Raw genomic sequence first — 12050 nt, 5'->3', positions numbered from 1 at the left:
GATACTTAGCTCTCTGTCCAAGTTGAATTCTCCTTTTACATTGCGAGACAACAACGTTTCATGCACCCAAACTCTTCTCGATTGCTGGTTTCTTTGTCACCGTCTAGTCTGACTGGCAATTACCAGGGCCTTCTTTTGAAATAAACTCAACTGCATCGTATACAAAACGGTCTACGACTGCAACTGAAGGCATCTGGAGAAATTGGCGGCAATGTTCTTCAAATATCCTGGTAGCATCCTTGTTGTCTAGAAACAGGCTGAATAGTTACCTTGTGCACTTTTTGATGACGCATACCTGTGCTGCGCTTTGTCTTTGCACCAAGTGTCTGCACTATGTTGTGCATGCTACCTCATGGTGAGCGAAGAGCAAATTTCTTATCATCTGAAGGCAGCTTTAGGATTAGGTTCAGGTTGGGGTAAAGAGTTAAGGTTAGGCATGTAGTTCTGATGGCTACGGTTAGGGTTCAGGGCTAGGGAATTAATGTAGTTAATGAGGTGTCCTCACAAAGATAGAAGTACAAGAATCTGTGTGTGTGTGTGTGTGTGTGTGTGTGTGTGTGTGTGTGTGTGTGTGTGTGTGTGTGTGTGTGTGTGTGTGTGTGTGTGTGTGTGCATGTGTCCCCATGAACAAAAAAGGACATCTCTATAATCAAGGATATGATTTTACTTTAGAGCTGATGTCTATTCATAAACTATCCAGAGAGGGTAAGATAACATTAAGTGACATTCATGACAGAGTAAGAAGAGCTGGCAGCATTCCATAATGGGGAAAGAAAAAAAAAAGGCTGGGATCCAGGGGTCTAACAGAGTCAGGCCCCTGGATCCATGGATTCAAAGCTTGGTGCCATCACATGCATTTATACTGCTGCACGTTACAGACCCCCAACGGGTGCTGGTTGTGCTTACTGTGCCACACCAACTCCAGGGACTTTTTATACCACCTTTTTTCAAAAAGGGAACCTGGAAAGAAAAAAAACCTCTATGCACCCTTATGCACACTCTCTCTCTCTCTCTCTCTCTCTCTCTCTCTCTCTCTCTCTCTCTCTCTCTCTCTCTCTCTCTCTCTCTCTCTCTCTCTCTCTCTCTCTCTCTCTCTCTCTCTCTCTCTCTCTCTCTCTCTCTCTCTCTCTCTCTCTCTCTCTCTCTCTCTCTCTCTCTCTCTCTCTCTCTCTCTCTCTCTCTCTCTCTCTCTCTCTCTCTCTCTCTCTCTCTCTCTCTCTCTCTCGCTCTCTCTCACCTCTCTTCTTCCATCCGTCACCCAGCAAACAGAGAAGGTGATGGATACAGCTGCACACACCATTGCAGACACGTCTCATCGTGTTGGCCTGGGGGCTTCGGTTTGGTACGGCCTTCCAGATCTCCCGTGAGGCCGCTCTGGCAGGGGGTGTCAAGAGGCAGAGCTCTGTTTCTACTTATTACAAGTCATGGTCTCCCTCTGACAAAACAACAGGAGGGGAAACTGGGTGGAGGCACCCACAAAGGGAGAGGTTGGAGGTCTAAATCAATCCCACATGTTCCCAAAGAAAAAGACTTCCCCGCCAGACTCAGTTCTGTATGGCTAGTGGGTTGGTGGGATGGAGGGGCCGCTGGCCAGAGAGAGAGCAGAGCAGAGCAAACTCTAAAAAAGCACCTCACTCCACTTTTTTCCCGCACTTTTCACCCACACACTGGTGTGCATTGATGACACATGGATCCATTTTAACCCAGCTATGGCATCACAAGGCGCAATTTATTGTTTTGGCAGGGACCAGCTCCAAAACATGGATATAGACAGAAAAAAAAGTGTCGTGCTTAAAGCAGTGGTAGGACAGCAAAGTTCAGTTGCTGATTTAAAGAGCAGATGATAGAGCAAGAACAATTTAAAAGACCCTGCCTCTCTGTTCTTCGCCACATTGACTTTGTCAACCGAGGTGATTCGAGGCATAAAAATAAAAAAAAGTTGCACCCAAGCAAAAAACTGGCTAAAAATTCAGTGCTTGGCAGAGGCACAACGATGGCTATTTTAGGAGCCATCATTTAGCCCGAGATATATTTCAGACCAGGCATGGCAAAACTTGAAAAGAACACAATTCACATTTTGGATCCAGTCTAGTGGCTGTTGCAGATTAAATGGACTGCATTTTATATAGCGCTTTTCTAGTCTACCAACCACTTAAAGGCCATTTTTACAATGTATGCCTCACATTCACCCGTTCGCACACATTCATACACTGATGAAGCCACTGAAAGCCATTGAAACTCACCCACATATGGATCCGTATAAAGTTCTGTCTAAATGAGATACTTGTGGCCTCTCTTGCTGGCGTACAATAGACTGAAAGTCATTGTCAATGTTACGTATGTTGTGATTCCTCGAAAGTGAATCATTAAGGTACACGTGTTGCTCCTGTCCTATCCCTGTTAAAACCACATGGCTTACGGCATCCGAGTAATGTAGTGGTCTATTCGGTTGCCTACCAACACGTGGATCGGTGGTTCATATCCCCGTGTTACCTCTGGCTTGGTCAGGCATCCCGACACAATTGCCCATGTCTGCGGGTGTAAAGCCAGATGTAGGTATGTGTCCTGGTTGCTGCACTAGCGCCTCCTCTGGTCAGTCAGGGCGCCTGTTTGGGGGGGAGGGGGAACTGGGGAGAATAACGTGATCCTCCCACGTGCTATGTCCCCCTGGCGAAACTCCTCACTGTCAGGTGAAAAGAAGCGGCTGGCAACTCCACATGTATTGGGGGAGGCATGTGGTAGTCTGCAGCCCTCCCCGGATTGGCAGAAGGGGTGGAGCAGTGACCGGGACAGCTCGGAAGAGTGGGGTAATTGGACAGGTACAATTGACAATTGGGGAGAAAAAGGGGGGAAACCCCACCCCTCAAAAAAAAAAGAAGCAATTAATCGACCAAACAGGGGGCACATTTTAAAACTTGCCCCAGTAAACACCTTCACACTGTGCTCATTTCAGTCACAGGTTTTGCACCAGCAACTTTATTATGGAACTTTGGAAAATGTACAACAGAAGGTTTTTTTTCCAGCTGCTTAACAGAAGATGATGCTTTTGAGCACAGTGTGGAAAGCAGGCCACCGGTGACAACCCGGTACGGCGTGTTTGTGTATCCTCCAGTGTGCTCAGCATGCAGGCGGGGATGGATAAACACACTGAACGCGGATGTCCCCGAGCTTTCCAATTTCTGTTGTGTATCTGGTGGGCAAAGTCTCCCTACGAATCCAACAATCTTATGTGTTGTTCAAACAACAAGGGGGGCACAAAACCTCACCGAACTGCTGTTCGAATCCAACCACACCAATCTGTATTGCAAAGGTACCCCTTAGTGCATCTTTAAGTTGGTGTGGAATTTTATGTTCGACGTCTGGGAAGGGGCCCGGATCTGTCGGCATTATTTCAAATCGATCAATCAAGCGGACCCGGTAGGCAGGGATGGAATGAAGGCCTGGCTCTTTATTCTTGGGTCCTTGCTCACTCATCCGTACCAATTTTAGAAAGACGGGAGAGGTTGTCGAGAGAAGGGGACGTCATGCAATAAACGCCCAAGTCCTGCTTCAAAGCGAGGATACCGCAGTTACACGGTACGTGTTTCAGCCAACTTAGGCATCAGGTCACTTGAATAAAAGCGGATAAAAGCAATTCTGATCTTTTGCAAAAGCTCCGCAGCCAACTAGCAGGGGATGGAGGCAGAATACATATGGAGGCTCTCTTATGCTGAGGAACAACAGAGATAGCTATACATACCTGGATTAGGCAGGAGGCAAAGCTGATATCTGTTAGCTCCCTGCCATGGTGGATAAGCTATGGGTAGTAATTGGTGTGTGTGTGTGTGTGTGTGTGTGTGTGTGTGTGTGTGTGTGTGTGTGTGTGTGAGATATATGAATTGTACGTTGTTGACTTGCAGCAGAGCCAACTGAGTCCTATTTTAAAAGTCTGCCTTTTTATTGGACCAGAAAAAAAATGGTCTGCGACATGCTTTTGATCCCATTACTGTCACACAGCAAAAAACGAAAATATGGACGGCAAATAAGTGGAATCTGGTTTCAGGTGTGGAAAGCTTCCATCAGAGTATTAGTGCGAGTCATTCTTCTATCTCCCATCTTTTGAAATGACTTCAGTGCTCACTGTGAGCCATATTTCCTATAATTATCTACAGAATCCACCCAATGCATTTGAGAGTTCAGTCGCTGTACATTTATGGTAGATTAGATCAAAATCCTTGGACGTAAAACAAATGGACTCCATCCATCCATCAATTATCCAAACTACTTAAACTGTTTTCCAAACCGCTTTCTTGGCTCATAAATAACTTAGGGCTCTGGATTCAAAGAAATCTAAAGGTGTCCACATGGAAAAAATTAAAATAAAAACAAACTAACGGCCATTTGCACCATGTAATTTCATTGGCTGGATACTATTTATTTCACCATTTGTGTATCTTTCAATAGCACAAAGCAAGCGCGCGCGCATGCGCGCGCGCACACACACACATACAGAAAACAGGCAGAGAGGTAGAGTGAGAGAGCGTGAGAGAGAGAGAGAGAGAGAGAGAGAGAGAGAGAGAGAGAGAGAGAGAGAGAGAGAGAGAGAAACCATGATATACAGCCGAAGTGTCAACTTGCCACTTGAAACAATGGAGTCTCAAAGGAATTGAGTGCACCTGATATCAGCCAATTAAGCCAGCTAGATACTTTAAAACCATCAGATATCTACTGCGTAGATACCACACGGCAATGGAGAACAGTCAGTGTGGTGTTGGAGATGGGCTATATCAGCTCCTGTAAGACTTGTTCCCTTTCTCTGGATGAAAACAGCAAGTTGCTGACTGGCTCTAAGAAACAATAAACAAGGGCCATAATGGCCAGCATTAAACCCACCACATGCTATGACTTTGTCAACATTATTGGGGATATTCATTGATATCAGGCATCCTATCACTGCAGATACTTTCATACCGGGAATGCCATAATCTTGGTATTGTCATAAGTAGTATCATGAGAATTATATGTAAAGCAGATACGTACATTGTTGTTGTTTTTGTTGGAACTCAGGGTGTGTTATTAAACAAGCTTGATGTTCAAGAATGGTGTTCCTTGTATGTATAATGACGTTTCAGAATAAAAGCAACACAACCCTGCACTGCAGTCATTTATCTCCCCCATAAAAGGTGCTCACAGCAGGGGAAATACGAGGAAATTACATTACTTTCTAATCTGACAAAGTGTCGACAGCACACACAGATCTGGTAAAGGCTTTATCCTTGGTAGACTAACAACACTTATCTCTGCAAACCAGCAGACTGTGCTGCAAAGATTTTACAAATTGCTCGAGGCTTCTTTTGGCCTTATCAGGTTTTCATGTATATCAACAGACGAGTCACTTCAGTTGCTTTTGGACTTGGCTATTTTCTAGTTGATTATTAGTCTTTATCCTCTGTCATGGGAGGGATCTCCCCTGTCATCCAGCATAGCTGAGGGGTTTAGCTGACGCTGCTACAGCCATGGTGGATGCTAAGTCGCTGTGGAAGCATGTTAAGAGGGGCGCGATTGGGCACATCTGTAATACTCTTGCTGCTATTCGAGATGGAAAAATAGAGGTTTTCTGGGTTGGACATATTCAAGAGGAATACTGGTGATTTTAAAGAATAGTGCTGGTGCCATTAGCACCGGTGCAGATTTTGTGCTGTATTTTAAACTGTAACAGCCTATACATAGCTCACTTAGATATTGAATTTCAGACATTGTATGGCTCCACAGTCAGGCAGTCTCCTTTTCCATTGTCCATTGACCTGCATGATTATCACAGATTGGAATTTTTTTTTTTTTGGTGGCTTTTTTCTCCCTTTTTCTCCCCAGTTGTATCCGGCCAATTACCCCACTCTTCTGAGCCATCCCAGTCACTGTTCCACCCCCTCTGCCGATCTAGGGAGGGCTACAGACTACCACATGCCTCCTCCGGTACATGTGGAGTCGCCAGCTGCTTCTTTTCACCTGACAGTGAGGCACTTCACCAGGACATAGAGCGTGGGAGAATCACACTATTCCGCCCAGTTCCCCCTCAGTTCCCCCTCCCCCCTGAACAGGCGCCCCGACCAACCAGAGGAGGTGCTAGTGCAGTGACCAGAACACATACCCACATCCGGCTTTCCACCCGCAGACACGGCCAATTGTGTCTCTAGGACACCCGACTAAGCTGAAGGTAACATGGGGATTCGAACCGGCAATTCCCGTGTTGGTAGGCAACAGAATAGACCGCTACACTACCCGGACACCCGACAGATTGGATTTGTATTGTAAACTCATGGTTCTCTAGTATCTAGACTTGATTGTGAGCTCTTTACTTAGGAGACACTTAAATATATATATATATATATATATATATATATATATATATATATATATATATATATATATATATTGTCAGCCATTTGTACAGCAACCAGCACATGAATTCTTGAATTGATAGCCTAACAGCTGAATATTGGTAATAATATATCCTCAACAGAATGCAAAGCATTTAAATATACAAACTAAACCCAATCAGTCACAGTGTCATGTGAGCAATATTAAATCAGCAGCCAAGATGATTTCACTCCTATGCTCAGCACAAACGAAACAAATTAGACTAGTAATTAAACTAAAATTAAACACAGAGTTCCCCTCAGCTAAAAACATCACACAAGAGAGAGGAATAAAAGGGGTTGTAATGGGCACCGATACCAAACGTTAATGAATAGGAGCTTGTTTGCCGCACCCCACACAATTAAAAGATGCAATCAGTTCAACCTAAGTAACCACAATGTGGATGCAGATTAGGATCAATGAACACTCAATTATGGTTTCGAGAACTTCAGTCGATAAGGTGGAGATTACCCCGATGGTATACAGCACCACAGTCAAGGCAAAGGTGAGCACTTGGGAAGGGTTTTAATCACAGACTTAATATCGGCATCATGAGAAATGAGAAAACCAAGATACCGACACTGGAGAGGTTATGGTCAGGTGTAAAGTTATCATCTACATAACACTTATGATATTCATGAGGGAGTCATACACTGATGAGACAAAACATTATGACCACCTGCCCAATATGCTGTTGGTCCGCCATGTACTGCCAAAACAGCACCGACCCACCAAGGCATGGACTCTACAAAACCTCTGAAGGTGTCCTGTGGTATTTGGCACCAAAACGATTAGAGGAAGAAGAAAGAAGAACGACATTTTATTTTGATATTGTACAGTTACAATGAAATTTGTCCTCTGCATTTAACCCATCCTATTGTATAGGAGCAGTGGGCAGCTGCAGCGCCTGGGGACCAACTCCAGTTCTTCTTTCCATTGCCTTGGTCAGGGGCACAGCAAGACTACTGAATCTAACATGCATGCCTTTTCAATGGTGGGAGGAAACCAGAGCACCTAGAAGAAACCCACACAGACACAGGGAGAACACACAAACTCCATACAGAAAGGACCTGGGATGGCCTGGGGTTCGAACCCATGACCTTCTTGCTGTGAGACAGTGCTAACCGCAGGGCCAACGTGCCGCCCCAGGAGATCCTTCAAGTCCTTTAAGTTGTGAGGTGGGGCCTCCATGGATCAGACTTGTCGGTCCAGCACATCCAACAGATGTTCAATCAGATTGAGATCTGGAGAACTTAGAGGCCAGGGCAACACCTTGAACATTTCCATGTTCCTCAAACCATTCCCGAACAATGTGTACAGTGTGGCAGGGCACATTATCCTGCTGAAATAGGTCACTGATATCAGGGAATACCATTGCCATGAAGGGGTATACCTGCTCTGCAACCATGTTTAGGTAGGTAGCATGTGTCAAATTGATGTCCACTTCTATGGGCAGACCCAGGGGTTCCAGCAGAACATTGCCCAGAACATCATACTTCCTCCACCAGCTTGTCGTCTTCCCACAGTGCATCTTGGTGCCATCACTTCCCCAGGTAAACGGCGCACATGCACACCACCATCCAGGTAATCTAAAAAAAACGGGACTCATTGGACCAGGCAACCTTCTTCCACTGGTCCAAGGTCCAGTTCAGATGCTCACATGCCCATTGTGGGCACTTTCGATGGTGCACAGGGGTCATCATGGGCACTCTGACCGGTCTGTAGCTACGCAGCCCCATACGCAGCAGGGTGCAATGCACTGTGTGTTGTGACACATTCCTCCTGTAACCATCATTGAAATTTTCTGCGACTTGTGCCACAGTAGACCTTCTGTTGGTTTGGACCAGACAGGAGAGTCTTTGTTGCCCTCATGCATCAGTGAGCCTTGGATGTCCAACACCCTCTCGCCAGTTTGTGGTTTGTCCCTCCTCGGACCACTGTCGGAAGGTACTCACAACGGCTGACCGGAAGCACTCCACTAGCCTTGTTGTTTCAGAGATGCTCTGACCCAGTCGTCTGGCGATAACAATTTAGCCCTTGCCAAAGTCACTCAGGTCTTTTTTCTTGCTTATTTCTCCTGCATCCAACATGTTGAGTACAAGAATTGATTGTTTGCTTACCATCTAATCTACCCAGACACACGTGCCCCTGTTTGGAGATGATCAACGTTAGTCAGTTCACCTGTGAGTGGTCAATGTTTTGGCTCAATAGTGTATACCAGGACATCTTGGCATTGACTGGCTAAAGAGTACACTGTAGATTTGTAGTACTGTGAATTTATCTGAATTGTTACCTTTGATTAATGCCAACCCTCCTCTCTGTCCCTCCACCTCCATCATATTACACTCTAAAAAGTCAAGACTGTCAGATCAAAACTGGTTTAAAATCTCAGTCAAAACAAAAAGGAGTGGAGCACAAATTTGCAACAATGACTTCTGCCGGGATCTGAAATAGGTCCAACTCAATGGCTCTATAGTGAAAAGGAGGAAACAGATGTGGACGCTGAAGATTAGATTTGTGTCAGGCCTCTTCTCCTGCTCTCTCTTCTCCTTACAGCCTACAGATATGCTGTTTCTGAATGCCTCAACAGAAAATGTCTTATAATATACAATAAAAAACTGCTGAACACAGGCCTTGGGTCCTTGTTAAGGAGATCAGTTGACTGGTTTCCACATATATTCAAGACCAATGTGGACTATTAGGCTTGACAGCAAAGCCAATCAAGCTGTATGGTTTCCAAACCAGGTACAGTGTTATGCGTCAGTGTTTGGGCCATTCTGAAGTCAGCCTCTTTGGGAGAAGAAATCCTTTTTTAAAACAATTTCAACGGCCATTCGGACCTGAGTCCAAGCTAGTTATAGCAAGATGTCTAAATTATGGAATCTCATCATAAATACAGACACTGGATAATTACATTACAGGCTTTGCCGTGACTAAATGTACCATCAGGTCGTAGTGATGTGTCGTGGTCATGCTGCGGAGTTATAAATAATTCTCTACTAATGTGATCTAATTCTATCACTGAGGGTAACACAAACTGTTCGGCGTCAGTAAGTCACGCACAGTAACACCATGGATGGTGTACGTGTGCTAGCGCTGGCCCAAAGACTTTACCTCCAAGGACCAAATGACAGTAAGTGGTGTGCTGGCAACAGTTAAGTCTTTTACACACTGTGAACCCAACATAAAAAACCTATCTTTTTGACCCTTGTTCACACTCAGTTACTCAGCACTTCTTTATCATACACAATTCTAGGGACACGATTGTTGTTTTCATTTTACATCTATCATCCAGACGATTTGATTTTGACCTTTGCATGTCTTAGTATTGGTTGCAAGGAATATTAGTGATCTAGGAATTTAAACTTATTCTAGATTCTTGCTTACTGTGTGGGTAAGAGTGTCAGTTTAACATCTAAAATATAATATAATGTAGTGTGAGTGTGATTGCATTGCTTTGCTTACAGGCCACCTGCTAGAAACAAAGCACGCCTGCCCTGGAATATGGACTCTGTTTATCAGAATGGGGCGGTTTGGCCTAATTTAGACACGTAAATCTCAACAGGGGGTTCTGTTATACATGGCCCAATCCTTGGGGCCTTTAACTGGGAAATCAAACAGCAACTTGAGTAAAGTCTTAATCCTCATCCTCCACCCCTCTGCTTGGGTGATGAACCCTGAAGCACATATTGATAAGCCCCCCCTCCAAAAAAAAGCTTATTTTTTGCGCTATTTTTCAACACAGTATCCAAATGCTGATATGATTTCTGAAAAAAAATCACGATGACTTCCTCTGACTTTAGTTTGCTCTTGTAAGTCAGACCATTTATGCAAAGTCTATGAGAGTCTAATATCAGCTAGGTGCTTAAAGCTTGTTAAAGATAGATAACAGTATCGCTAAATAATGGCATAAACTGACACTACAAACTCACCTTGTGATATTTCACTGTATTGTCCTTAACTGGTTCAAGAGCGTACTTGCACACCTTTGTAAAAATGTTTGAATGAAGATCGCAGGACAACAAAAAATAATAATACTTTTTTTTTAAATTAGCAAATTAAAAAAAGAGTGTTGGGAAGTAATGAATCTGCCAATTATATGAGATAAGACTTGAGCATGTGGGAACAGTCTATCACATTACAAATGTGTTAAGGCAACTGATTGTTGAGTTGCCCATGAATGAAGGGCTACTACCATGCAGGACAAGTAGCAGGACATACAGTACCTCTTGGCTTAGGAGTAGAAAAACACAAAACATATTATGGCAATTTACCTTTTGAGCTGAATATTTACAAAACATGACATACAATGGTGACTGTTGGGATTATGCCACCACACGACATTTGCATGTCATATTCCTGTGGGACTACTAGTAACACATGAGGTTCCACCCATCTTCACACCATCAACACCAGACCATTCTACAACAGCTAAAAAACCTTTTCATGATTTTTTTTTTCTGCAGTGAAGAACATGAATTTGCAGATTCAGAAAAGTTGCACAGGTCTCTGGTTAGCTGACCATGGCATACCTGCTGCTCGTCGACGACAATGTTATTATCCCCCACAGCCTTGTCAATGTCATATATGTCACCATGTTAATTGCAACAACTGCCCGCAGCCTATTTTATTCAATGGAAACCGAAGAGCTGCGGCCTAAACTGTTGGCTCCTGCACGATCATAACGTTTATTGAACTTGCATGGCATGGCTTGGCATGGCTTGGCTTGGCTTGGGTGAACTTTCATTGCAGACATGATAGTAAGAAAGCTCCGTGTGAGAAAGACAGCACATGCCTAGATTTTTACATCACATCACATCATTTAAGAGTCGCCTTAAATGCTCCGTTAGGGTTAGTGGAAATGTAAAAAAAAAACCCGCTCATATCATTGTACCTTAAGTGACTGAAATCCTCCAACCTTAAACTACATTTTAGTCCAACCTAGGTGATGTATACCTCCTGAAAACCGTATTCGCTCAATGAGAGCGGAGGGGGGGAAAAACCACAACACAAACTTACGTAAAAACGAAGAATAAAGTGGTCGATCCCACAAGAAGTGTGGCAGCTGTAGACACCGGGATGTATTTGGTGGGTTTAAATCTCTTTCCAGCGCTGTTGGGCATTCTGTAATTTCCACATTCCTCAATTATTTATTCCAGTTGGACATGCATGTAAAGATCCGGTGTGCAATGTCTTACAAAGATTCACCCGGCCCGTTTTAGCTACCGTTTAACCCGCATAGATCCAAAGATAGACGGGCAGAAAATACAACGGCTCCGCCAGCCTAGAAATCCCACCCTTGCGATCCAGCCCACTGGTGAGGTCACAGAACCGCTTGAAAAGGTGGAGCCTCCATGCAAACGGCTCATGGGACTTGAGAAGTAGCCCGTGTTGAAACTCGAGTCTGCACTGCGTTTTTAATGCTGAATGCACTAATCCGTCCTTTTTACTTTATGGTCTGTCCACCCATTACGTCACATTATTTACCTAATGACCGATCACTCAGGTTGCACCTGTCTATGAAATGGTAACGTTATTAACGTCATTTAAATGAATGTAACATGAGCTTGGTTCAGTCACACATCCCGTTTGAGCAAAGTTCACTGGACTCCCGCAGTTTCTGCAGGACTACCACGGCTAATTCGTCTTCCTTA

The 12050-nt window shown here is 44.2% G+C and overlaps 1 protein-coding gene across 1 annotated transcript in view; it reads right to left on the bottom strand.

Moving 5' to 3' along the window:
- zdhhc8b (zinc finger DHHC-type palmitoyltransferase 8b) overlaps positions 1–11531 on the bottom strand; it is a 112929-nt gene extending 101398 nt beyond the window's left edge. Inside the window, exon 1 of the mRNA XM_056292918.1 lies at positions 11416–11531. Within this exon, the coding sequence (XP_056148893.1) occupies positions 11416–11519 (104 nt within the window). The 5' untranslated portion in view covers positions 11520–11531. The remainder of the gene's footprint in view (positions 1–11415) is intronic.
- Positions 11532–12050: the final 519 nt, after the last annotated feature.

The sequence above is a fragment of the Lampris incognitus genome, chromosome 1 (assembly GCF_029633865.1).
Source record: "Lampris incognitus isolate fLamInc1 chromosome 1, fLamInc1.hap2, whole genome shotgun sequence".
In the NCBI taxonomy this organism is placed as follows: domain Eukaryota; kingdom Metazoa; phylum Chordata; class Actinopteri; order Lampriformes; family Lampridae; genus Lampris; species Lampris incognitus.
The sequence above is the reverse complement of the archived record's forward strand: the minus strand, read 5'-3'. Positions and strand labels throughout refer to the sequence as shown.